Source organism: Colletotrichum gloeosporioides, assembly GCF_011800055.1.
Source record: "Colletotrichum gloeosporioides strain Lc1 chromosome Unknown consensus_81, whole genome shotgun sequence".
Classification (NCBI taxonomy): domain Eukaryota; kingdom Fungi; phylum Ascomycota; class Sordariomycetes; order Glomerellales; family Glomerellaceae; genus Colletotrichum; species Colletotrichum gloeosporioides.
In genome coordinates, this window is record NW_025544726.1 from 126,954 (window position 1) to 154,260 (window position 27,307).

At 51.7% G+C, this 27,307-nt stretch overlaps 4 protein-coding genes across 4 annotated transcripts; 2 read left to right on the forward strand and 2 right to left on the reverse strand.

Moving 5' to 3' along the window:
• Positions 1 to 9,914: 9,914 nt before the first annotated feature.
• Positions 9,915 to 11,030, forward strand: GCG54_00001063 (uncharacterized protein; the record flags this gene model as incomplete). Its single annotated transcript, XM_045401190.1, has 1 exon — positions 9,915 to 11,030. One exon carries the CDS (start codon positions 9,915 to 9,917, stop codon positions 11,028 to 11,030), a length of 1,116 nt encoding a protein of 371 aa, XP_045259115.1.
• Positions 11,031 to 11,562: 532 nt separating this feature from the next.
• On the reverse strand, positions 11,563 to 17,392 carry GCG54_00001064 (O-methyltransferase aurJ; the record flags this gene model as incomplete). Its single annotated transcript, XM_045401191.1, has 4 exons — positions 11,563 to 11,734; positions 11,784 to 12,932; positions 14,708 to 17,091; positions 17,147 to 17,392. The coding sequence occupies 4 exons, from the start codon at positions 17,390 to 17,392 to the stop codon at positions 11,563 to 11,565; spliced, it is 3,951 nt and encodes a 1,316-aa protein (XP_045259116.1).
• Positions 17,393 to 17,883: 491 nt separating this feature from the next.
• Positions 17,884 to 24,522, forward strand: GCG54_00001065 (Non-reducing polyketide synthase pks27; the record flags this gene model as incomplete). Its single annotated transcript, XM_045401192.1, has 6 exons — positions 17,884 to 18,543; positions 18,604 to 22,044; positions 22,094 to 22,303; positions 22,361 to 22,933; positions 22,987 to 23,783; positions 23,844 to 24,522. Coding segments are annotated over 6 exons (6,360 nt in total), but the record flags the coding sequence as incomplete, so codon positions are not given.
• Positions 24,523 to 25,603: 1,081 nt separating this feature from the next.
• Positions 25,604 to 27,271, reverse strand: GCG54_00001066 (FAD-dependent monooxygenase yanF; the record flags this gene model as incomplete). The annotated part of the gene is made up of 2 exons (XM_045401193.1): positions 25,604 to 27,079; positions 27,134 to 27,271. The coding sequence occupies 2 exons, from the start codon at positions 27,269 to 27,271 to the stop codon at positions 25,604 to 25,606; spliced, it is 1,614 nt and encodes a 537-aa protein (XP_045259118.1).
• Positions 27,272 to 27,307: the final 36 nt, after the last annotated feature.

Consider the following 27,307-nt stretch of genomic DNA (forward strand, 5'->3'; position numbering starts at 1 on the left):
CGTCCACAGGGCCTGGTATATACAAGGACAGATTCACCCTGCATAGATGATGACCGTAGATAAAGTTATCGTCGAAATTTGAAAGGTGGTCTTGTATAGCGAATGAACGTTTCCACTCCCCCCTATCCACATTGGAGCAGTCCTGTCCCGAAATATTTCACATGCATATCCGTGGACAGAATCTTGTTTCGTACCTAGCTTATCTGCAATCAGTGAATAACGACAGTTCTTTTTCATTATTGAATCTACATGCCTCCAGTCGTAAGATACAGTGGCGATCCAATGAGCCCCAATATGCTGCTCAAACCCAATCCCACACATGCTGACCGTCCGAAACTGACGTGATTCTTCGGAGAGGTTCAAATTGGGGAACTTGTAAGTCTGCGCTATTGAGTCTGGACAAAAGCGACATGGAAAAAAGGGTAAACATCATTTATCTGTATTTCTGGAAGTTTCATCGCTCCCAACCACTGAGGGAGAACGTCAATTCTTTCGGTTTGAGATCTTCGATTCACTTTAGGGCGTTGGCGTCGTGGCGAACCAAGGGTGACAGTCAGCGGCTGCCTTACCGACAGAGGGCGGGGTCGGTAAGTGTGGATGGCTGCGGCATGGATAGATGCGTTGCAATCACATCCAATGATTTGTGTGTAGATATCCGCCAGCGTTCGGGCTTGTGACACCCAACAATACTTTTCCGCAAATGATTGGCGCCTTCCGTTCACACAGCCCTCCACATGCTTGCCCCAAAATCGCCAAAGAAAACGCCCGGAAAACGCCTGCCGAAACGCCTGGAGGAATAATCGACCTGTGAATGATGTAGAAAACCCCTGTTTCATGCAAAGGCCTTTTACTAGAAGCAGACTTAGTGACTTGGCTGCCTTGAATTCCAATTCTGTGATTGGTTTTCCCTTCTGACTCCCTTTCATAAACTTTGGTGGTACTATTCACTTATGCCCCCTTTCTGTGCTGCTACGGCCTGGAGATCTGATGGACCAATAAGCCAATCAATTTAAGGTTTGCCATCTTCCTAATATCAGCAATGGTTTCAAAACCCTTAATTTCCACCTCGGGTGAGCGTGGGCTAAGTGCGAGTTTTGAAGTTGGTACATTCTTCGCAGAAAAAGAAGAAATACTTGAAATTAATCTCTTGGGTTCTACAAGAAACAAAATACTGAGTGAATACTGCCTGGCTGACTTGCGCTTGCTTCGTTGTTGTTCTTATTGCAAATGCCAAAGGTAACACGCAGCAACCGCTATCCCCGGCGTGGATCCGAGGATCATCGTAGAAATCCGGGTCCCGAACCGGCACTCGATGGGCCGTTGCCGAGGTAGGACTCGAACTCTAATGGATAGCGGGCATCCGGCCTTGTGCAAAGATAGGTCCAGTATTGGATTTCGGGGGAATGAGTAGGGATGTCTAGGTCGAGCTGTGAAGTATGCGGATTTGACATTTACCGTGCCGCCTTGCCTGCTCAGAGTTCAAATGAGAAAAGAACGAAATATCCAGCCACAAAGGTGTCTGTAACCCACCCGAAACGGATACATCAAGTGGCACGTCCCGAAATTGATGTACCGGTCCCCTACTGATGATTGTGGAAACAACCTCACAAGCACAGCTGGATCGGGGGTTCCGATAACCTGGTGTTGAATTTTGATCCTGCTTGCTGGACAAATCAAATGCAACGGTGACAATATGTCTCCCAGACCGTATTCTCGATTGCAAATTGCGGTTGGGAAGAGACGAAGACTGTTCCTATTTGCGTGTTACCGGTGGTAGCTCCTCTTGAGAAGTTTCAATGCCGCATGTAGCGATCGGAATCATAGTAATGCATTGCAACAGCCGTTTCCCTATCTCCGTCTCCAGGGACAAACCTTGTATACCATGGTTCGACCGCAAGCCTCAACTCCAGATAGTATCGCAAATTGGAAGAGTTAATCTCCAGGTTGAACCGATGACCTTTCACGCATGATGTGGACTCCAGCCACGCGCGTGACAACCCCGCGCCAATGGCTACTAAGCATGTACTCGACCCCATAAATACGGGATTCAAGTTGGGCAAAAAGTGCTTTTTGGACAACTTGAATCCCGAAGCCTGTCCAAAAAGTGATTTTTTTGGACAACCTGAATCCCGAAGTCCGGAGATGTTCAATTCCGGACCACAATACAAAGGGCTTACAACAACTCAAGTTGCACGATCTCAGGTTATGCCATGTTCCCGACACACAAACCTTGCTCAGTGTGCCTCTTTTATCCCCTCTGTATTATTTACTTCAGCAATGCAATCCGATAACTGACATAGAATTTATCGTCACAAATATCCCTCTCCAATACGACCCATTTCAACGACGGGCTTGAACGAGCGCCAAGTCTGCAATCATCTGGACAGCCTGTGCAGCTTAAGCTCGCAAAACTAGAAAACATTACCATCCATCATACTGAGAAGAGTGGCAGGATGAGGTAAGCTGGGAAAGTTGCGACGCATAACATCTGCACCGTACTCGTCCTTTTGAAATCATAAATCGACGAATGCTGAACACACAAAGTCATCGGTTTTGCCTGGACCTTCTACCATATTGTGTCGTCGCGATAGTCATGGAACGCAACTTGTTGCATTCGTCCTCGTATCACTGAACCCCTATTGAACCGCTAATCCTTAACGACGCTTCTTCCTACATCACTTTCAACAAGAAATGGTCACTGGAGACTCGGTAAAACGTTACAACTATCAATCGAAACCAATGTTTTATGCGTAAGCATCAAACGCGGCTACAAGGTCTCCTTCTTTAGGAAGAAACGATGCACTCTTCTCAAAGATACACCATCGTAAACAAATATCCGCGAAAAAAACATAGCCCATCCAAAGCCGGCAACTAAGACGCCTCCTCCCGGATATTGAACCCGATGTCTTGGAAAGCTAGCTTACTTTGTGTGCCACCCCGCATGGTGACAGAGGCCAGCTGAGTATGTTGCAAAGTCTGAGGGTGTTTGTAGGCGTTCTTCGCAATCGTTAGTGGCGATGGAGTCTCTATGATGCATAGGGTATGAGAGCTTCGGACTGACTGACAGCGTGATTTCAAGGTAATAGATTGGAACGCCGCCTAATCGCGGCCGCCGTCCTCGAGTAGGCCGACCCTACTCTCAGATCTATGGAAATCTGGAAAGAGCATGCGATGAGGATGACTGGTCTCGCAGGGAAGCTTGCCGCATGGCTGGAATCGAGAATGGGGTAGAGACTTGGTTGTGTGGCAGTTCTTGGTTGGTTTTCAACGTTGTCTAGGTGGGATCTGGCATTGAGGGTCTGTCTCAAAGTGATGTACGTTAAGACCGAGGAGATGATAGACATGATAAATCCTAATACTCCAAAAAGTATGGCAAGTATAGCTTCATATGAAAGCGACATGTTGATCGATCTTTCTTTCTCGTGATGTTGGAGGGGCAGAACGAGAACTTAAAGAGATGGGCAGAAACGTCTGGCATCGTCCGGGTAGAGAAGTTTATATACTGTCCAGAGGGGCTGCCAGTGTTCAATGTTGCGACAAGAAGAATTTGCGCCGCGTTCTGTCTCCCGCATGTTGGTCGAGAGCAACACGAAATTACGTCAATCATACTATGAAGCTTGTGCTGCACTATTTGTGTTGTGCGCTATGCGCTCCGTTTGGGAATGTCTTCCAATTCATCTATTGATGACATAAAAGAGCAATTTCATCAGACTCAGCTATTCAAAAGCACGCTCAGAGAACGATTCTTAAGCTCAATATTCTTAAGAGGGAAGGAAGTCACTGTGGGGTCAGACTTGAACATCGATACACGATGGGTTCATGAGCTAAAGTCGGCCGGGCAATAAACAACATTCGTAGAGAGGGTGGATTATTAATAAGTGGTGCAATAATTTTCGACTTCATCGAGTCGAATTACTGCTAAAAGGGCGGAAACTTGACGTTTAGAGATCATTCACATGCAGGTCTTATCTTGTGCGCACAATTGTGCAGGGTGGCGCGAATGAGCCTTATGAAAACCAGGAGCTTTGGCGTTGGGCGGCTTTCCCTGCTCCACCTTTCCAAAACATTTGATATGACGTCTTGTTTTGGTCGTAAGATGCCTACTGTTTGCGATGAGGAAGGGTAATTAGGAAATGCTTGACAGGCTTGAGGGCTTCAGGTTGCGCACTCGTAATGAAATGAAGGTAGATTCCGTCCGGGGCTAGGTGCTGTAGGGGAGGGACAACGAGTGGGAGAGATTCGAAAGAATGATTGTGATGCCGTGTTCTCATCTGTTTTCTTCCGGAGAGGCCTGCTGCAAATTGGCCAGCCGCCCTAAGTTACTTTCTGGCTGGGATTTACGCAAGGGCATGATCTGAAAGGGGGAGCCAACGGCAATGGCTTCCGACACCAGCGCTGCCTCAGGGGGCAAACTGTCAAATAGGAGAAGAAAAGTAAATGGTAGGGAAGGACAGCGCGGAAATAGGAATAATTTTTTTGGCGAGGGTTACCAAGGAGAGATATGAGCTTAGTTCTCTATAAGTCTTCCAGAAATCTTGATGAACTCGCCGTGGCCGTCCGAGGGGACAACCCTACCGGTACACGCTAGACCAGGGGGGGGGGGCCAAAAAATCGTTTCTTGGCCCCCCCCCCCTTGTCATGTTCGACTGATCCGTGAGCGAACTACCTGTGCAGATAAGCATGAAATAAAGGCTGGAAGCGACTTTTGTCCCAACCTGAGGATGGAAAAAAGCATGCGCGACTAGTTCAACCCAAGGAAAGGGCCAATCATCATCTTTGGATCAATTCACTCGTCAGTCGGAATGGCCCACGGAGCGGCATCAACAACCCTCATCCTCAACCTATCAGCAGATACGCAGCCGCCGAAGACACACATTGTCAGTCGCATAAGATCGGGGATGGTCTTGCGTACGACCTGAGCTCCTGCTATCGCCTCGACATGCGCGGACATCAAAGATGCAGCCTTCTATTAATGATAACCATTGATTGTGAGCCAGAGATGGCCAGGCAGACAACATCAAGGGCAGAGAACCTGATGTGCTGAAAACGAGTGTGACATCAACTCCGGACACCAATGGTCTGCGAATGTTAGCCTGCGGCTCTGGGCCAGTTTGGTCTACATTGACTGCCCACAGTCCCAGAATAAAGGGGAACACTGGACGGAAGGAAAAGGGGAAAGATAAGCGCAAACTTGGCGGCATCCATCAAACGATTGTTCCTAACAAATATCAATGAGATAGGCTTGATTGTAACTCACGATAGTCAGTGGTATGCCGCCAAAAGCGCATCGTTGCTGTCTCCCCCCCCCCCCCCCCCCCCCCCCCCCCCCCNGCCCCCCCCCCCCCCCTCCCCCCCACAAATGCACTGCACTCTCGTACATCGCCCCTTTCGAAGTTGCCAAAAATGAAGTGCACATCTCCTGACACTTAGCCTTTTTTTGGAAACAAGAAAAGGAGACGTACCAATATACCCGCCCGAACTTTCAGTCTGCTCTTAGTTAAAAAGAATGATGCTTCCGTTTCCGCAATCCAGGAGAGAGCGTCGGAGGTGGGGCCGAGAACGGTGTCCGGAGCACCCGTTCCACATGAGGGGCCGGAAAATAGGGGCGCCGGGGCTGTGGGTCGATAATGAAGGCGAATAGATTGGAAGCTGACCTACTACAACGGCCGACCACGGAGGTTGGTGTCAAATCAAGATTTATACCAATATGCAATCTCATACTCTTAGCAGGCGACGTTCCAATACTCCGCTAGAATGAAGACTTCGGACGTTTAGAAGTATGATCGAATCATGACCGCGAGGTCACCGATTACGGGATTCAGAGACTCATCGAAAGCCAACCGAGGGAGGGCAGTGAAATGGAGTTGGTCCGCTTTCTTGGAAACAACAGCAATGGCGACGAGACTGACTGATTAAGGGCACATATTGAAAACCATGGAGAGGTTTGACTGCAAGGGTCGGGACTTCATGTCTGTGATATATGCTTTCTGCACTTCAATGCAAGAAATCCCAAGTGTCACAAGGCACTGAAAACAGCCAGCTAGCCATCATACAGCATTTCAGATTATTGATGCTAGAGGCAAAGACTGTCCTTTTTCGGTGGGAATGAGGCTTACAAAAGTTGATAATTTGCCTGGATGTTACTTCTGATGATGGCAAACCCACCTGTGCAACAACCAGATGCCGGCTGACGTCCATAGATGTACGGAGCAGTATCCGTGAACAACTATTAGCCAATGATAATTTATCGCTTAATGTTAAACACGAAATCCACCAGGTGTCCTATATGTGAGTCTATCTCAGATATACACAGTAGTCGACCGCTTCTGTCAAAGACTTAGCCTAGGCGAAAGGGCCACCTAAAGAGCAACATTTCTTAGGAGACCTAAGTTATGAGAGAACGCATCACTCCTGATCATGCCTACAGCGTGATCCGCTTCTGCGGCCACTACCTAGTCAAAAAGAATTTTACGGCAGCTACAAAAGTGGCCTCCGTAGTTTACGTTGTTGAGCGCTTCGTCGCCATTCGTTGTGCACAACTTGCTTCAGATCTCAATTCCATCAGGAATTTGATGGCGAAAAACCTACAGATCAACTCTTCTGCTCACCCATCCATGGAGTGATGCACCTTTTCGATGGAGAGACAGGGACATTACGCGCTATTCTCCTGCGACGTTTCTACGTCCCCTTTTTTCCGGATTTAAAACAGCGTCTGCAGCATAGGTGGGTGAGCTTGCTTGTTTGCGACGTATTTCAAAGATACCAATAAGAGAGTGTGACCTCAGACAACAGGCTTCTAAATAGCAGAGGGTGATTGCGTCTTACCCGAATGCAAGCCTCTGAATCATATTGTAGCGAGCGTGACTAAGATGGCAGGGGACTACTGCGCTGATTAATGCTGACCCTGGGGAACTTTTGGAAAAGCAGCTCTTTGGCCTAGAAGTCAGAGCGCAACCGCTCACTTGAATGGAAACTCGGCAGGCAAATGATTTATCTCTACCCGTCGAATCTTGAAAAGTTCTGATGATACTCAGTGCAGAACACCTGTTGAGCCGAATACGACTCAGCGTATGGCTTCATGATTCAAACCATTCATCAGCAATGGTTGAATAAGTGCTCGACAACGAAGCCTGCGGGCGATTCGGATAAGAAGGTTTTCCACCATGCAGGTGAGGGACACTCCTCATCTCACGACGCGTCCGCATGACAGCAAACAATCTGCTCCCGAATGAGCAACTTGCCTGACTTGAAGCGTGGTCGTTGCATTCATTCGAAGCAGCACCCTCTCGCACTGCTGTTGCGAGACTACGAAGTTTGTTGCACTGGAAGTTGTCTCCCAAAACATGTCATTACAGCGACTGTACAAGCCTAACTGCCTGGTGATACCCTCCCTCGCAACCCTCAAGCAGCCAAAACATGATGAACAATTATTCAACCGTCGGTCGAATTAAGAATTGCTGCCCTCGAGTGCCGAAGGGCAGCCGTTACAGCCTATATTCCGCGCAGTAATCCAGCTCGCGGATAGGTCGGTCTAGACTGCGTCGCACCCATTCAACTCCAATGAGTCGCATGTAGTATCAGATGTGGAAAATTTCGCCGTACTGCCGTCCAATGTCCTGACAAAGCGGGCACCGCCAGCTTGGGTCGGGCCCGGTGTTCCAGTCCCAACTCCGGTCCCGAGGACACACCAAACTTTACTTTCATGTGTCAGGTCCCGGCCGAAATTTCTAGACCCTGAGATGGTTGCAGCAGTTCTGGAATCAATTCAACTTGCCAGCTTCACGACATGGCACCCGCTCAATCTTTCGCTGACGTTGGAGACACAGGCAGAAAACCTTTTTGAATATTTCATCGTTTCACCGACATATGTTCGTTTTCGTCAAATACAACTTGGGGGTGGAAACCGCTGTGACAACATAACACCCGTTGCATCAACCATATCACGAGGCCAACATCTCCGAAGCATTACCAAATCCCGAGTGTACGAGAACCCCGTATAAGGTATAGCGACGTCTAATAAGAGAATCTGACAGCTGGTTTCAACATGAAAACGCCAAGCGCCGTAGCATCGAGATCTGCAAAACTGCCATATCAGAGGCCGATATAGCCATTTCCGATAATGTCTCCATAAAACACCAGAAACTCATCACGAACTGGTCCCCGAGGCGGAAACTTTGTTGACATTCTCTCCATAATTCTCGAAACCGTCGGCGTTCTCTCTGACGACTAACAACGTGATACGCGGCTAAAAGCGCATGAATCGTCGCGTTGGTCCGCTTATAAGGCTGGGGTTGGGGAAGACGGCACACACCGGTGTTATCCCGAGTGGATCTGCGTACGACTTCACTACTACAGCTCTGAACTGTGATCCGTCCTGTTGATCGAACTTAAGGTGAGTGATCGTTCTTCAGCTCGACTGAGATGCCAGCCGCCTCCTTTATCTACACCAGTTTGCCAAATCGACTCGAGGCAGTCGGAACAGCCCCGCTGCCGGAAACAGGAAAGTGGGATGCACGGGTTCCGTGCCGACCCCGACACCAGGACCAGCGCGTCGGATTCAAGTTCCAACGGCGTTCTACAGGACATATCACCAAGGAGTCTTATTCAGAACCCTCGTCAGAGTTCGACCAGCAACAACGGCAGTCCCTGCCCCCGTGACTGTCAGCGGCCGATGGCATTCCTGCAGAGAGCAGTTCTCGATGTGCTGCCCAGCGCCCAGTGCCGCGTTGCCGTTGCTGGGATCTTCGTACTGGGTCCGGCAGTCACATTGAGTCTATTAGGCTTTGGTTACCAGTCGAATGGTATTGTCGGTCTCGCATGCTACGGCCGGTGAGTTTACGAGATTTCACGTAATTAGAGTTCTACTGCTTCTCGCCGTACCCCACCTGCGGAAGCAGCTTGTCACAGAGCTACCCCAACTTGGGGAGTTTTGTCGGCGGATCCCACCTGCTTGTTCCACCCGCGCGCCACGCCTTACCTGAGAACCGCTGGGTGATTCCAGAAACGAATTCGAAAGGAGTAGTCCGGCGAGTTGATATCGCGAGTCGTGTCCTTGCACTGCAGCACTGCAGGTCATCGCATGTCAGAGCAGAAGGTTTGTTGTATATCTCATCCGTAACTCGTTTGTCTGCTTTCCACGTGAGACACGTTCATGGATGAAATGCCGGAAAGGTGGACTGCCTCATCCGGATAGAGGAGATGTAAGCGCCAAAGAAATGACCAAATTAGGCCACTGCTTCATCCAGTCTGATATTCACAACCTCGCATTCTCGGTATCGAGTCCCGAAAGCCACGACTGAAGTAAAAAATTCTAATCAAGAGCCTCATTGGCCGGGCCATACTGACAAGCTTGCGGAACTGTTCGTAGCTGTGAGAACATAGGATGAGAACCTATTCATCGGGTTGCCCTACAGCCCATCGACGTTTGGAAGTGGAGGAAATGTTGGGACGGGGGACACTGACCTGAGAACCGGCTACTATAGAGTTTAACATAACAGTGAATCAATGAAACAAAGTTAATCGCACGCTGCTCTGACGGAAGTGTTCAGTCTGCCTTCATATTTGACTCACGTAACATCAGCCGAAATCCCACATACCACATTAAGGCATTTGCCGTGATCGATCGCGATCGCGAAGTCACTCCTCTGCCAGGAAGTAGCGGAGTAAGCCGCGTCCCCTGATCGACAGGTTGCCAAGTCTCTATGATTAAGTACTCGCCCGTCTGCATTGCTTGTCAAGTTGCCAATGGTTTCACTGCCAACTTGTCCGCATCATCAATGGCAACCCGTACACCTATCCAAGACTCAATCCATGCGTTTAGCCGCAAGCAACGGAAAGTACGGCAGTCATGTAACGCGTGCAGTTCTCAGAAGATCCGGTGCGGTAAACAGCGCCCAAAGTGCAGTCGATGCACGATGAAGGGGCTGTGCTGTGAGTATGGCATGTCGATGCGTACTGGGGAGCGCCCTCGTGTAGTTGCTTCTCCAATCGTGCAACGAGAGGCGGGCAACACGACCCCGATCTCATCGAGAGACGCTCCACAGTCGACGATTGAGAATGCATTTAATCTCACGCAAATGGACCACTCCTCGGACCACTCCACTGGAGCGGCCCAAATGGACGATGTTCAAGATGATATCGACTGGGTTCTGCAGGCCACTCGCCTAAGCAATGCAGGAACACCCGAATTCGGACTTTCGAATGAGCAAGAGGATTCCCTCAACCAATCGTACGGCCTGCTACCTACGCCATCCACCCAGGAGTACAGCTTCAACAACTTCAACCAAGACCATGGCCTTCAGTCTCTCGAACAGCAGCAACCACCTAGGGACCTCTCTGGCAGTGTGGACAGTCGACGAAGCTCGTCCATCGACTGTGACGCATTCCGGCCCAGCAAAGTCCACGACTGCACCACCGAGGCTCTGATGCTAGTTGCTGATTTCCATGTCTTGGCAGCTGGCTGCTTGACTGCAGCGAAAGACCCCATTTCTCCCTTTAATCTGGGGTGCTACACCGAAGACACTCCGAGAGAAATGGGGACAGTCCTGTCAGAGAACCGAAAGGCCCTGAAGAGACTCGACAACTTGCTGGACTGCCGCTGCTCTACCAGGCAGGAGGTTCTGGTCTTAATCTACTTGGCCATCACCAAAGCTGTGGAGTGGTATGCAGCGGTGCTTGGTAGCGACGACGATGAGGCGTCGCAGGAAGACGACGATCCAGCCACACCCCGGATGTTCAGACGGATCGCGAGAACCAGTTCATTTATGGGCAGCTATTCTTTGGACAACGACGCCCAGAGACTAGTCAGTGCGCACCTCGTCTTGACTCAGCTCAAGGACCACGTCCACCCTCTCTTGAAGAGATTGCGTCATAGACACCCGTCAACGTCGGCTTCGATGGCGGACGATTCCTCGGAGCCGTCGACGTCAGGCCGCCGTACTTCCAGCGTTATCGAACATCACCACCTTGCTCTTTCGGAGGAGCTCAACCGGATTTCTGCGAAGGCAAACACCATCAAGCAAATTTGTTAAACGTTTCTTTTCATCTCTTGGGGGTCTTTGATTGTCTTTGGTCTTTTCTGTTATCATTAGGGGACGGGCAAACAGAGCCATGGATGCGAGCTTGAAAATCTCAATTGAAACAGCAGTGGACATTTAGCATAGGAATCGAGACATGAGCATATCAGCGGGTCGGCTTTTAGGCATATGATACCAGGTTGCTATTAGGCATATTGGCGCGGGGAATCGATCTGTACAGCATCTTTGTTGCTATTAGGCATTGGCTCGAAGCGGGTTGGAGATATCCTTTGTGGGCAGTTAGTCCAGTAGTCGGTGGTGGGTTTTCCACGTCGCCCTTTCGGTTTCGGAGTTGAAGGTTATTTTGATTTTTGGACATATTCTTTAAGAGTCAAATGAGAAACGGCCAATTCCGATAAAGTATAAACTACTATCTACTATGGGATCATTCGCTTGGTGCTTTATCAGCAGGCAGCTATTCTTTACACGTCCCAGATGTGTGCAATGACAGGATCTCCGAAATCCCTCGCATTATTCAAGCTGCTGTTTACAAGGAAGAATCAGACCGTGTGATCTCAATGAGTGAGAGCTCGCCTTGGTTTGGACGATGAATCTTATGCACTCGCAACCTGGGCGTCACAGAACTGCACAAGTCTTCGAATGCTGCTCTTGTTCTTTCACGGCCGTTCAAATTCATGAGCATCAACATATCACGGTCACTGGAGTTGTCAGCTTAATCTTTGTCGGATATGGAGATGATGAACTTACTGCATCCGGCGTTCTCTTTCGCGGCTTTCCGTTCCTGGGTCTGGAACCACAACCTCGTTGACGATGATCCGGTCTTGTGGCCGCAGAGCAGATGCAAGGCCCTGCAAGATGTTCCGCGCATACTTGTCGCTCCAGTCATGGAGGATGAAGCGACAGAAATAGGCAATACCCTCGTTGTCAGCCACATCATGAGGCGGCTGCGGCGTCATGAAGTCGTGGGGCCGGAACATGATGCGGGACTTGAGAGCGTCTGGGCAGGACTTTTCGCCAACGGCTACAGTCTCCGGCAAGTCCTGCACCTCGAAACGAAGCTTGGGGTACTTCTCGGCCAGCGCGATTGACACATGGCCTGGGCCACCACCGACGTCAACGATGAGATGCCCGGACTGATCCAGCGTGTGCCAGGGATACCCGCCGTTCACCGCATGGCGAAAATCGTAGGCACCCCCCGCGGCAATCCCGCGCATCGCACGGGCGAACATCTCATGCAATTGAGTTCCGTCGCCCTCGCGGAATCTTTGGAATTGGGAGATTTTGCGACCGATGGACACCCCGTAAGGAGCCTCATCGGCCTCCATGCTGTAACCGTACTGCTCAAGAGCCTTTGGGATGGAAGCGCCCGCGGGATACGCGATAGTTGCGCTCAGATCCATCCAAGCCTCTAGATCAGGATCGGTGACCAAAAGCGCAGATGTGGGGTTGTGCGCTACCAGCCCATCGGGTCGAACATTGAACAAGCCATAAGATGTGGCATGCTCGAGAATACGCGCAACAAGCGCGGGCTGAATCTCAGGCTTGCCTACAGCTTGGGAGATCGCCGCATATGTGATTGTCCCCTTGAGCGGGACGTGGTTGGCGAACTTGTACTTCAGGATGACCTGAAAGGAGGCCGTGGCACAGTGTTCGAAACTCAATGCCAGCAACTGCTCCCTTGGACCCCGGATAAGCCGAATGAGCTGCTCCGCGGAGTCAACGATGGCGGCCTTTGCGTCGAAGTAGGGCGCGTTCTCAAGAGTCAGGTCAAGGTTAGTCGCGGGAGCCGAAGAGGATGGTTGTGGGAGCCGACGCTTTTCGCAGAACTTCGCTATGTCCGCCGCCGAGGAATGAATCGACGATACAAGCTCAAAGAGCTCGTCCTTTTGGGCTGCGCTTGGCATGACTGAAGAATTTGGGGAAATGGGGAAAAATGATTGATGTTGTTTTTGCAAGGGTGTGGTTGTCAATGCGAGCCAACAACGTTAAGCACTTAATGTTGGAAGGTGAGACTGTGGACTTGGTTTCTCTTTTTAAGACGGGTTTACATCAACGGATCGCGAGCTCCCCGTGAAAGTTGTGCGCAGGCAGTTTTCCCACTAAACAACAAAGCATTCACGGTTCGCGATAATCGTGGGTTCTTCATCGGGCTTCTGTCATCTTGACTTTCCTGTCATCCAACGGTTACCGCGATACGGAAAACCAAGGCATCCCACAGATGTAGGAACGGGAAGCCTGGAGACGGGGTGGAGCCGCCCTCGTGATCCGTCTCGGCAACCTTACGGGAACCACAGACGAGGTACACAGGCATGGGTTATTAATCCCCGATACCAAGAAGGTTTGCTTGGTGTATGAAGAAAGCTTCTGTCCATAAGAACGAGACCGACAAACCTGGCTTGAGCCAATCAGGCTGCTTCGTAGGGAACACTCCTATGCGCTCTTGGCTAGGTGTCGCTGTTCATCCGTACACACGCCCGTAAGCCCTAGGCGAATTGTTTGGAATGATTTCATGACTCTACTGGTTGGCGAACCATTTGCCTGTCCCGTCACCACAAAGCTTATTTTTGAAGCAACATCCATCCCACGCGACCCCCACCTATCGCAGGCATCCCCTCGGAATCTAAATAGACTTCACTTCTTCCAGAATTCTTGTTCCGTTAGCAAGCAATGATGTCCTAAATAGGAAGATTTTCCCCGTAGTTTACAAATAGCCTGCCAGACAGCAGCATGCATTTCTCCCGCTAATCACTAATGTCAAGTTCCTGCCCCCAGCTTCAAGCGTATGAACATCTTGATGTCTCGCAATGTGTGATCACAATGTGTGATAAACTGTCTGCATTAGCATTATCAAACTAGCGCTCATTGATGATGATCAGCTTCTTGGGGATTGAATGAAGAAGTTCAGTCCCAAGGGCATGCCATCCCTGCGTACCTTACTTTGCAATACGGCGCAGAATCTTGGGGACGGAGTGTTCCAACTTCCGGCAACCCAACCATGCCAGATGCCGGATTACTCAACTATGACCGGTGACTCCAAACAAGAGGGTTATGCCAAAAAGTTTCCCGCAATATTGATCCCCATTAAGATGACGGACCACCCGACGCTCCGTAGATCCCACGTGTCTCTTACCCCTAACTAGCCTGGTGAAACAGCACCTGAACATAGAAGCACTGATTCAAGTCTACGACGGTAGTCCATGTAACCGAGTTCCTAATGAATACTAGAAAGCTCATTCTAGTGAACCTACATACCGATATAGTGCAACCATATCCCAACTCGACGAAATCGGCGAATCCACCCTGAGAAGTGGAGTCGCATCTTCTAACTGTCGGCGTCGAGAGCCCGGCCATCGTTTCTTCTGATTGGGATCTCGATTTCATTGCTCTGGCCTTTCATGGTAACAGCGGTCAACTCATACATCGAGATCTACGCGGTTTCGAACTCCCAAATCAGAGAGATCGCGATTGCAGAAAACATCATGATAGTCTTTTACACGCAATTTGAATCAGCACCAGCCAACTAAGCTATTCGGAGAGTCAATGTGAGGTTACAATCCCAACAGGCGACTTATGGTTCTTGGAAACAATGTTACAATACGTAGTAAACTAAGATGTAAGGACAAGTCCAGTAACAATCTATGGGCACATCATCGCGATCCTCCGTCTAGCACCCCGTCCAGGGCTTGCAGTCTACCAAAGACCGCAGACCAAACATTTTCTGTGAACCTACTTCGCTATGCTTGATGCTTCGATGAGCTCGATTGCGCATGCTTTCCTCAAATACTCCCACAGCTTGCGAGGAAGGTGATCCCTGAGTGGCAGTGAGAATCTTAGCTAGACTGGCAGCATCGCAAATTGCGGTCTGAGCCCCAATACCACCACAGGGGCTCATGGGATGAACTGCATCACCAAGTACTGTCACCATGGAGGATGGCTGCCATGCGGGAACGTCTGGGACCGACGACACGACACGTATGAGTGTTGCCTGCCGCGTGTCCTGGAGTTCGAACACACAGCGGATGGAAGGGTGCCACTCTTCCGTAATGGCCAAGCTAAGGTTGGCAGCATCGTTTTGGACTTGTCCTGATGTCAGCCCTCCGACTTTGGACGCCGAGGTGCCATCGGGAAATCGAAAGCGGGGCTCAGGACCGATCAGCGCCCAGTAGAGATAATCTTCTGGCAAGGAATGTTGCGAGCGGCTGGCCTTGCTGAACCGAATAGGCTCTAACAGGAGGGTGACCGGAGAGTCCCCGATGAAGCAGGACTGGAGCATGGGTGCGTGGTCGGAGACAACTGTCATCCACCTAACTCCTTTCTCCGGAAACTTGGCAAGTACCTCAGGGGTCAGAGGTGTCTTCCCATAGATGCACGCAGCCCCAGTGTCCTTGAGCAGAGACTTCGGGATGTGATTACGGCGGATCACCGAGTGTAAGCCATCAGCGCCCACGATGAATCGGCCTTTGACTGTATGGCCGTCTTTGAAACTCGCTGTGACCACGCCATGCTCAGTATCCGTCTTGTATGAATCAAGCTCTTTCCCAAAGAAGATGTGCTCTTCAATGTCGGTCATTAGAATCTTCCGGAATGACGATCTGTCGACGCAGTAGTGTGGGTTGAGGCCGATCTTGCCACTCAAGCCTCCGCCAGACCGGCTTTTGATGACCATGCCCGTGAAGGGGTCCAAGTCTGTTTCCCCGATGGATAGAGTAGCGCACGAGGTTTGGAACATCTCGTACACGTCCTTGGGCAGAATGTCGGAGAGCGCTTCAGCAGCATCACCCTGGAGCTTCAAGCGGTATCCCTGCGAGCGCGCGTCGACAGCTGGATCTCGCTCGTAAACCCGGAAGGGGATTTGGCTTTTCCTCAATGCTTGGGCCAAGCACAGGCCGCTTATCCCTGCCCCAACGATGAGGACGGGCTGATCCGCACTGGTGGGTGTGATCGGGCTTTTGGGTGTGCAACCGTTCCACAGATCGGACGCTGACTCTTTGACGTGATTGCCGTTTGTGGTAGGCTTCAGCTGAACTGTCAACAGCCCCATCACGCTATCTTCGGGCTGCTCCAGATGCGTGATCTGCATGCCGACTTCACTGAGCAGAACTTTCCAGTCATCAAGCTCGCGTTCTCTGGCGTTGAAGACTTGCATCATCATGAGATCTCGTACTCTCAGCTGCTGTTCATGGAGGACTGTTGTTGAGCCTGGCGGAGGAAGCAGTGTGTCCATGATCACCACGCGGGCATTGGGCCGCTTCTCCAGCACTTCGCGAAGTTGCTGAAGAATGATGCGGGCATCTCTATCCGGCCAATCATGGATGATCATTCGAAGGAAGTAAACATCTGCATCGACCACAGGCTGGGCCTTGAAGAAGTCGTGTGACATGAACTGGATCCGCGACTTGACCGCGGCGCCGAGCTTGTCGTCTGCCTCAAAGGCCTTCTGGGCAGCTGCAACGGTTTCCGGCAAGTCCTGGACGACAAACCTAAGGCGCGGGAACTTAGTCGCGACCTGCGCGGCAAGTTGGCCGTGAGATCCCCCCACGTCAACAACCTTGGCGCCATCAGGGAGAGAGTCCCAGTCAAAGCTTTCAACGGCGTGGGCCAAGCTCCATGACCGGGAAGCGGTAACGTTGCGCATGTAGTCGGAAAACACCGAGGTCAGCTCCGCGTTCTTGCGGATGTGGTCGAAAAACGGGTCCGGGGTGTCAAGGGCCAGGTTGAAAGCCGTCTGGTCTTTGGCGTCGGTATCACCCCATCGGCGAGTGGCGTCGGCGAATCGATAAGCCACCGGCATGGAGTAGTTCATCATCCAGCGTGCCCAGCTCATGAAGTTGTCATCCCGCAGGAGGAGAGATGACGCGCGGCTATGAGCTACGTGGCCGGGAAGAGGCTCCTCGAGGAAGCCGTTGACCACGGCCATGCGTGCAACACCTTTGAGATGCTTCACAGGGACGCCGGCGTCGGCTGCCAAGGTGGTATAGGCGATAGACCCGGTGGCAGGAAGATGATGCAGAACATTGAGATCTACGAGCCAGCGTACGCAGGTCAACTCTTGATACTATGCATTGTTAACATGTTAATGGCGATGATGAGTGAAGCCATCCCAGACTTACGCTATTAGCTAAATGCTCGAGGTATCCATCCGCGGTGGTGGCAAGTTGGAGCAACTTAGTGGCCGACTCAATAAGCTTTTTCCGCGGGTACTGAATCGAAGACCTCGAAGTATCTTCTAGCAAACTGGCCAATGTAGTTTGGCCTGATGCGCCGTTGTGCGACTCCGTATCCAAGTGACGCAGCAGCTCCGGGCCGTGTAACGCAATCTCATCCAGAGAGCTCTTGAGTTTCTGGTACAGATCCATTGTCAAAACAAATAAGACTGATGTTTCCAGTGACTGAATGAATGATAGGATGATGATTGTGAACCTGAACGAGGGAATGATTGAGACGGATGTGTTTTCTTGACGGTCCCTTGAGTCTAGGTTGCGAAAAGTGGGCAGACGAAAGTCGTTCTGTTTCGGGGTATTCAATATAATGCCCCCTCGGGAACCTGAAAACCGCAACTACGGGGACTCGGTAACACCAACTACACGATGGAAAAGGCCGAGTCATCTCATGATGTCCAAATTATCTCTTTAAGATGCATTAAATCTCCAGACGACGAGAATTTACTTCGTCATCAGTCGTCATCGAACGAATGAAGTCTTTGATTTATATCAGCTACGTTTGAGTTCGGATGCAAGTCATCTTTCATCTAAACCATAACTCTCAGCCTCTCGTCTTTTGGTGATCTTTAGTCTTCTATATTCATTCTCTTTACGCACGCCCATACTTGTGCACTGCCACCCAAGACGTACACCATTACACGATGGCTGTCCACAAGGAAGTTTACGCCTATGTCTTCGGCGACCAGACCTATGATAGCGCAGAAACGTTGCGCAGTCTCGGGCAAACACACAATGATCCCCTTGTTACGGACTTCATCGAACGCAGTTGCGCCGTGCTCAAGCGCGAAATCGCACAACTGCCTTCAGCACAACAATCGCGATGCCCTCGCTTTGCGAAAATCGCAGACTTACTGTCACACTACCGCGCTGGCGCCCTCAACCCCTGCCTGTCCCAGGCTTTGACCTGTATAGCCCAGTTGGGTCTCTTCATTCGCCAGCACAGCAGCGGCTGCCAAGTATATCCAACTTCCGAGCAGTCATGTCTTGCTGGTGTATGTACAGGCGCTCTTGCTGCGGCGGCAGTGAGCTGTGCTCACAGCGTGTCCAGCCTGATGGAGCCTGCTCTGCACGCTGTGGCTATTGCCGTTCGTCTTGGAGCTCTTGCTTGGGACGTTTCCGGTAGAATCAACAACGATGATGAAAACTCGAGCTCTACTAGCGAATTCGCTGCTTGGTCCTATGTTGTTGCGGGCTCAAGTCCCAAAGCACTTGCCGATGCTCTGAAGCAGTACGCTGCTGAGATTATGCTTCCAATCACTTCCGTTCCCTACATCTCGGCGATCGTGGTAGGTCAACACCAGCTCCAAACGTGACTGTTGCTAGCAATGTGGCTAACTTCGTGACAGGGCCCAACCCAATCAACTGTTTCTGGACCCCCGGGTGTTGTAACCGATTTCCTGGCTTCAGCAATGGGAAAGGCCGTTGCGTCAACCAGTACAGTTCTTCCCATTGCGGCTCCTTATCATTCAGCCCTTCTCTACAGTGAAGGAGACATTGCTCAAGTCTTGTCCGGTCTACCCAAGAGCAATTTGCCTCGCAGTCAAATTCCTATAATCTCCACCAGCGCCGACTGCCAAGACGTTATCAGTGGCTCCACACTTCGCCACGTCTTTGAGGAGGCTGTGAGAGACTGTCTTCAGCGGCAAATGGCCTTGGACCAGCTCCCCGAGCGCCTTGCTCAGCATGTCAAGCATGCTTCAAACTCTGGTTCTGAAATCAACACAGAAGTGGTCATCCAACCAATTGCCTTCAAAGGCACAGAGCGACTGGTGCCTCCCCTCCGCCGCCAGTTGCCGACAGACTTGTTCTCTGTCAGGGAAGCTTCGCATCACTCCGTCGAAGATCCTACCTCAAACTCATCATTGGCATCAAATGGAGGAGTTGCGAAGTCTCCTATCGCAATTCTTGCTGCTTCTGGAAGATTTCCAGGCCGAGCTGACACGATGGACGCCTTCTGGGACATTCTCATCCGTGGCGTTGACACCCACGAGATGGTTCCTCCTTCTCGTTGGAACTCGTCAGCTCACGTTGGAGACACCAGCAACAAAAATGTTTCAGGAACCGGCTTCGGCTGCTGGTTGCACCAGGCATCTCAGTTCGACATTGCCTTCTTCAACATGTCTCCACGAGAGGCTTCTCAAGTTGACCCCGCTCAGCGTCTGGCTCTTTTGACAGCGGCCGAGGCTCTTGAGCAAGCAGGTATTGTGCCTGACCGCACGCCGTCTACTCAGAAGCACCGCGTAGGTATTTGGTTTGGATCAACCAGCAACGACTGGATGGAGACAAACAGCGCACAGAACATCGACACTTACTTTATTCCGGGTGGCAACCGGGCCTTCATTCCCGGCCGCATCAACTACCACTTTAAGTTCCGGGGGCCCAGCTACACGATTGATACCGCCTGCAGCTCCAGTCTCGCAGCTTTGCACCTAGCATGCAACGCGCTCTGGCGAGGTGAAGTTGACACGGCCATTGTCGGCGGCACCAATGTTCTGACGAACCCCGATATGACTGCTGGTTTGGACCGAGGCCATTTCCTCTCCCGAACGGGCAACTGCAAGACCTTCGACGATAGCGCCGATGGTTACTGCCGCGGTGAGGCCGTTGTCACCATCATTCTGAAGAGGCTCGACGATGCTGTGGCAGACAGAGATCCGATTCAGGCCTGCATTCGCGGCATTGCGACCAACCACAACGCAGAGGCAGAGTCTATCACAAGACCCCACTCAGAGGCTCAAATGGAGCTTTTCGACCATCTCCTCGCGGAGACGAACATCAGCCCTAGCGACATTAGCTATGTCGAGATGCATGGTACGGGCACCCAAGCTGGAGATGCGGGCGAAACCACGTCTGTCGTGACAACGCTCTCTCCTCTCACCGCACGGGGCTCATCTGTTCGACCTGCAACACACCCTCTTCACATCGGCGCTGTGAAGTCAAACGTGGGACACGGCGAGGCTGCTGCGGGCGTCACAAGTCTGGCCAAGGTGCTCCTGATGATGAAGCACTCCACTCTTCCGCCCCATGCTGGAATCAAGACTAAGGTCAACCACAGACTGCCTGACCTGCCATCGCGTAATACCCACATTGCTATGGAAGCAACGGAGTGGCCCAGACCTCAGAACGGCACCCGCAGAGTCTTGCTGAACAACTTCTCTGCTGCTGGTGGCAACACCGCCATGATTCTGGAAGACGCACCTGTTCCCCGCAAGATCAAGACTCGAGACCCGAGACAACATCATATTGTTGCCATTTCCGCAAAGACTCCAGACTCTCTGGTTGCCAATCTCCGAAACATGATTCAATGGCTTGATGGTCCCGCGACACTCTGGGATACGAATCTTCTTCCCAAGCTCTCTTACACCACCACGTCTCGCAGGATGCATCACCGCCACAGAGCTGCAATTCCTGCCGCCAGTCTCGATCAACTTAGGGCTTCTTTGCAGAAGTACCTAGACTGGAGAAGCGGGGACAAGAAGAGTGTTCCTGTGCCGCCCCGTGGAGCAGGCGTCGTGTTCACCTTCACCGGACAGGGTTCCCCTCAGGCTGGTATGGGAGCTGATCTGTACGCACGCTTCACGTCCTTCAGAACCGATGTGCAGCGCTACGACCATCTATGCACACAAATGGGAATGCCGTCAATTCTTCCTATTTTTGAGCAGGCAAGCAGCTTCGGTAGTGGATCTCCCACTTTGCTTCAACTGTCTCATGTCTGCTACCAGATGGCTCTTTGCAGACTCTGGCAATCGTTCGGCGTCAAGCCTCAGGCGGTTGTTGGTCATAGTCTGGGAGAGTACGCGGCCATGTATGCGGCGGGTGTTCTGTCTCAAGCCGACGTAATTTACCTGGTTGGCAGCAGGGCCAAATTGATGGAGGAACACCTCTCAGCTGGCTCCCACATCATGCTAGTAGTACTAGCGCCAGAGGCCACCGTCCTCGCCGCATTGCCAGAATCTGCAAAGACAAACTTCGAGGTTTGCTGCCGAAATGGAAAGCATAACGTTGTGCTCGGTGGCAAAACCGCCCAGATGTTGGAGATCAGGGTGCTCCTCGAGTCGAAGGGCATGCGATGCCACGTCCTCGATACACCTCTTGCCTTCCACACCTCGCAGGTCGATCCGATTCTTGTTCCGTTCTTCAAACTTTCATCGAAGGTTCGGCTTCGCGACCCCGTTGTTCCCGTTATCTCCCCGACCCTCAGCAAAGTTCTTCGCAAGTCATCGGAGTTCGGCGATGGCTACTTTGTCCGTCACTGCAGGAACCCCGTCAACATCCAGGAAGCTTTGAACATTGCAAAGAGTGAGGATCTTATCAACGACAAGAGCATTGCCGTCGAGATCGGTCCAGCTCCGGTAGTCTGTCGCATGGTCAAGGACGTTGTCGGGCCCCAGATGCAGGTGTTTGCTTCTTTGCACAAGGGGATCGACACTTGGCAATTGCTTGTGGAAGCCATGGCTGGCATGTACATGGCTGGAGTCAACTTCGAATGGGACAAGTTCCACGAAGACTTCCCCGAGTGTCATGAAGTCTTGCAACTGCCAGCCTACGGATGGACGCTCAAGGAATACTGGATGCAGTATGTCCACGACTGGAGTCTTCGTAAGGGCGAACCGGCTGCTATCATGGGCCCTGCCAGATTCCCTCACTCCTCGATCTACAGAGTGGTAAAAGATACTCTGAGGGGAAGCGCCGATGGACAGGTCGTAGTCGACATCGATCTCAACTCGAAGGATGTCCATTCCATGGCTCAAGGGCACAAGGTCTACGGTGTTCCGCTGTGCACTCCGGTAAGTTCATCAGTGTCACTGATATGACTTCGCTAACTCTTTTCCGTAGTCTGTTTACGCCGATATCTCTCTCATGATCGGCAACTACGTCACTCAAGTCACCGGTATGGCCGTTGACGAAATGGTCACCGAGATCGCGGAGATGCATATTCAAAGCGCCTTGGTTGCGAACGATGTCGGCAAGGAGCAGATCCTCCGTACTGATGCCAAGTTTGACAAGGAGAGCAACACCGTGTTTTGCACCTTCTCCAGCGTGGATGTAAGTTTGAACAGCCCATGACTGGTTGAGTACGGATATACTGACATGTATATCCAGAGCAAGGATAAGATCATCGAGCAACATGCCAATTGCAAAATCCGCTTCTCTCCTTCCGAGGCAGTCAGATCGGACGCCACCCTCGAGGCGGCTTCGTCAGATGCATTGGCTCGCTCGAAAGCTCTACATGCGCAGGTTGGAGAGGCTGGAAACACTTTCCGATTCAGCAAGGCCATGATCTACAAGATGATCACCCAGCTTGCTGACTTCGATCCCAAGTATCGTGGTCTCTCCGCGGTCACCCTTAACAACGACACGTTTGAAGCGACCGGCATGGTTTCCTTCAAGGGACTTCCTGACAACGACACTTGGTTTTCCAACCCAGCGTATCTCGATGCGGTCTCGCAGCTTGGCGGTTTTGTGATGAACGCCAACGAGGGTGTCGATCTGGAGAAGGAGATCTTTGTCAATCACGGATGGGAGTCCATGAAGCTTCTCACTCCCAAGCTGGACCCGAACATGACTTACTACTCCTACGTCAAGATGACTAAGGGTGAGAGCAGGCTGTGGATGGGAGACGTCATTGTCTTTGATGAGAGCTACAATCTGGTCGGGTTTGTCGGAGGTGTCACGGTAAGTCCACTTGCGGTCGTCCGCAGACTCCATTGGTCACTAACAGCAACTAGCTCCAAGGTGTTCCCAAGCGACTCATGCAGTACATCGTCAACTCAGCCAACAAGAAGGTATCTGGTGGCATCCCGTCGGCGGATCAACGCGCACCTACGCAACAAGCCCCACTTTCACCGACCCTCGAGAGGCACGCCGATGTTGCCCCGTCAGCTGCCATTGACGCAGTCCCTCAACCGCGTACCGATACCCAGAACGAGTCCGCGAACATGTGGGAAGCTGCTCTCACCATATTGTCAGAGGAGAGCGGCATCGACCAGGCAGATCTTGCTGAAGATGTCGCCTTGGCGGACTTGGGCATTGACTCTCTCCTGTCTCTAGTTGTCTGCGGCCGTATCCGCGATGAGCTAGACATTGATCTACCTGAGCGAGCCCTCTTTGTTGAGTGCACTACCGTTGGCGATGTCAAGCTGCGCATCTGCGGACCTGATTTGTCATCGCCTGTGTCTTCGTCAACAACGCTTACTTGCAGCGACTCTGACTCCGTGGATTTGGAGTCGCCGGATCTGGTGGAGAGACCCTCGCCAATTCTGGACATGGACACTGAAGATGCGTGTCCCACCCCAGCATCGTCTCTCGACGACGAGTCTATCGAGGACCTGAAAGAATTGATCACAAAGCCGAAGGCCGCAGCAATTCCACCAGCGTGGTCCATGTATCTCCAGGGCTCTCGGAAGAGGTCTCCTCAGACGCTCTTCTTGTTCCCTGATGGGTGTGGTGCTGCTACGTCGTACCTCACTCTTCCGGCCATTGCCCCGACTACGGGACTTGTGGCATTCAACTCACCCTTCATCAAGTATGTCCATTCTTCACATCTGTAATGTCCTTTCTCTTACTGACAATCTTTGCTTTGCAGGACTCCATCTCGCATGTACGACCACAACCTCCAAGAAGTCCTCGACTCTTACATCGCCGGTCTCCGCAATCGCCAAGAAAAGGGCCCTTACCACCTCGGAGGATGGTCGGCCGGCGGAATTCTCGCCTTCGCTGTTGCATCACAGCTGATAGCCGCGGGCGAAAAGGTCGCCTCCTTGACCTTGATCGATTCACCGCCACCCAACAACGGCTTGGACTGCCTGCCAGACAGGTTTTACGAACATTGTACAAAGGTCGGCATCTTCGCCAACGAGATGCGCCGGGGCGCCGATGATGCCCCGCCGCCCGACTGGCTGATGCCGCACTTCCGTGCCTCGACGCAGTTGCTCAATGATTACTATGCCCCTCCGCTGTCGCCTTCTGGTGCAAAAGGACTGCAGGTCAACATCATATGGGCGGGCGAGTGTGCATTTGACGGTATTCGCTACCCGAAGATGCCCCCGCCAAAGGAGGGGGAGGTGGACGTGGAAGACATGAAGTTCCTCACGGAACGCAGGAAGGATTTCGGGCCTGGGAAATGGGCTGAGCTATTCCCTGGGGCGAACATCACTAGTGGAGTTGTGGAGGGTGAACATCACTTTAGCATGATGCGCGGAGAGGGCGCTGAGAGACTGGTGGAACTCGTGAGAGATGGTTTGAGGAAAGCATCTTCTGCATGAATCAACTTCATGTTTTCATTTGTTGGCGTTTAGGTCATGTCATAGCGTCGGCTAACTTCATGGCGTTGGCGTTGGGCATCGGCATCGGTTCGGATTGGAGTTTCTTTTTCTTTTTCGTACTACCCAGATTGCAGCTATCATCATAGAACATCAATTACAGCAGATAGAACACTCCGTATGCAAACATTCTTACATATCTGATGCTGAAGATTCATTAGTTTCACAACGTGATCCCCACGACCAGGGAGTAAACATCTGAGGAACAAGACACAGAGTTCCAGAGGCGGGGGCCAACAGTAGCTCTCATCTTTCCAAGAACGGAGAATTACGTCCGTCAGCAGATTACTAAATCACCGGTCGGTTTCATCTCTGTTCGTATTGAAGGCAAATAAGCGAGATCTCCGGGACGCTGCCGATGATGTGCCTGCCAAGATGTCTACCTTAGGGGACCCCGTCACCGGCCTTCAGCCCCGAGCCCCGCCGACAATCGGCGATCTTCAAAAAATGGAGTTCACTGAAGAACGGAGTCTATTGGAAAACGGAGTCTACCGGACATTTGGCATGTTGCGAGTTTCAAATGGCGGCTAAGAGTTGAAAGCCTGTCCATTTGCTTGTCCCACGTGGCGCCGGAAGCTTCGCACAACACATTGAATTCACTTTTCCTCGGAGGGCTTTTCCGTCACACACCCAGTACGGCAACTGATCGCCAAAGAGGACATAATAGGGAAAGATTCCAACCATAGGATAACGTGAACATGTCAAAAGTATGCTGATGTCGTCTGATTGACGTTGCACGGCGGCCTTGCCGTGGCACAGAGAGAAAAACAGGCCTAACATGGCTGTCTTCCCACACAAAAGTTCGTTTGCATTAACCTTGGGACAAAATGGCCGGACAAACGGGTTTTAGTTATCATCGAGATGGTTTTATGGTTACCACAAGGTTGATGAAAGCCTATTCAATAGTGACAGTTGACAATCACGGTTCAATTCCAATGCTAGTTGTATGTGAATGCAGTGCTATCCATGTATTTCCAGTGAATGTTGTCCAAGTACAATAGTGAACTCCGAGATGTCGGCAACATCATAGTTCCTCCTGCAAGGCACCTCCCTGAGGCAGCTTGAAACCACCCGGAACCTGAATCTGAAAAACCTGCTTAGGATCATACTTTTTGCTTGTGGCAATCAGCTGCTCCAATGTGCTGGGACTGCGACGAAGAAGCGGGTTCTGCCAGCTTTCAGCGTAGGTTGCCTGCAGGTAGCTGCGGTAGACGCCCATCTCCTTCGCCTTGCGCTCGGCACCTTCAATCAGGTCCTGAACCGCCTGCTCAATGGTGTCATCGCTAGACCCCTCATTGCCATCGACAGAAACTGCCAGGTGGATGTAGATGAGGTTGCCTTCCGTCTGGATGGGGCCCATTGAGTCAGAAGCCCCACGGCGCTCAGCCATGACGGACGGAATTGGCTGGTAGGCCATGGCAACTGAGAAGCCATCAAGATCCAGGTAACGTTGGAAGGCTTTGTCGGCCATCTGAAAGAACTCCTCCATCATTTCCTCAGAAGGCGCGAAGCTGATGGTGGCGAACAGCCATCTCTTTGGGTATGTTGCCAAGGCGGCGTATTCGCGAGAGACGGATGTCACATTGTCAACGCGAAGGGTGTTGGTCGGGCCACCTGGGAACAGCGGCTTCTGCGCAATGTTGAGGAACGGCTTGAAGACAGCAGGCTCGATAACAGGTGGGTCGCTCTTGGTATACTGCAAGCTGCTGCCAATGAACCAGCTCCTCGTGGCGTTGCTGAGAACGAGGTTGTTGATGTAGTGCACGTAGGGGTCGTATGACTGCATCGACGCAAGGTCCGCGTGTGCCTTGAAATGCTCCTTGCGGGTTGAGATGTCGTGGAATGTCTGGCCTCCCCAGAACTTGCCCTGAGGGAAGGTTTGCATGGTGATGGCCGTGACGACGCCGAAGTTGTTTGCGCCGCCTCTGAGGGCTTTCCACAAGTCCCTGTTCTCTCGCTCGTTCGCGTGGACGATATCGCCGCTGGCAAGAACGACCTCGAAGTCCTCAACCACGTCGCAAATGAAGCCATAGCGAGGAGAGAAGAATGAAGTGCCGCAGCCGAGGACCGCACCGCCCACACCAACACCGGCGACACGGGCGCCGAGGGTGCTAAGATCGTACGGGTCAAGTTGCTCAGTGACCTGATCCCAAGTCTGACTGGGGCTGACGACGATTGTCTTGCGATCCGATGAGATACCAGAGGCCGGAAGACGAGTCAGGTCGATCAAGACTCCGCCGTCGATGCTTGCGGCGCCCTTGTAGGGAGTATGCCCGCCACCGCGAATGGCAAACTGGCATTGGTTCTTGCGCAGCTCAAAGCCCCGAGTGAGAGATCTCACTGCAATTGAGACATCATTAGATGACTCGGGAATCACGATGCAGGCTGGGTGAGTCTCGGCGTTCTTGAGACTGAAGTACGAGCCGACCGATGAGGTGTAAGCTGTGTCGCGGGGTATCACCGCATTGTGGCTGCCCATCAACTTAACCAGTGCTTCGCACTTTGATATAATTAGTAAATGAATTGTAGAGAGCTAGTTGATTCGAAGACTTACGCATGATGTCGAAGATGCAACCGCGTCATCCACTGCTGCACTGCCAGGGGCAGAGTTCAGACTCCCCAGGAGGATCTGATTGCTGGATGCCAGCTTCGAGAGGTTGAGCACCCACTGTTGGAGACCTGCGCCGAACATGGTTCAAAATCTTAAAATTCTAGAGCAATATGGCAA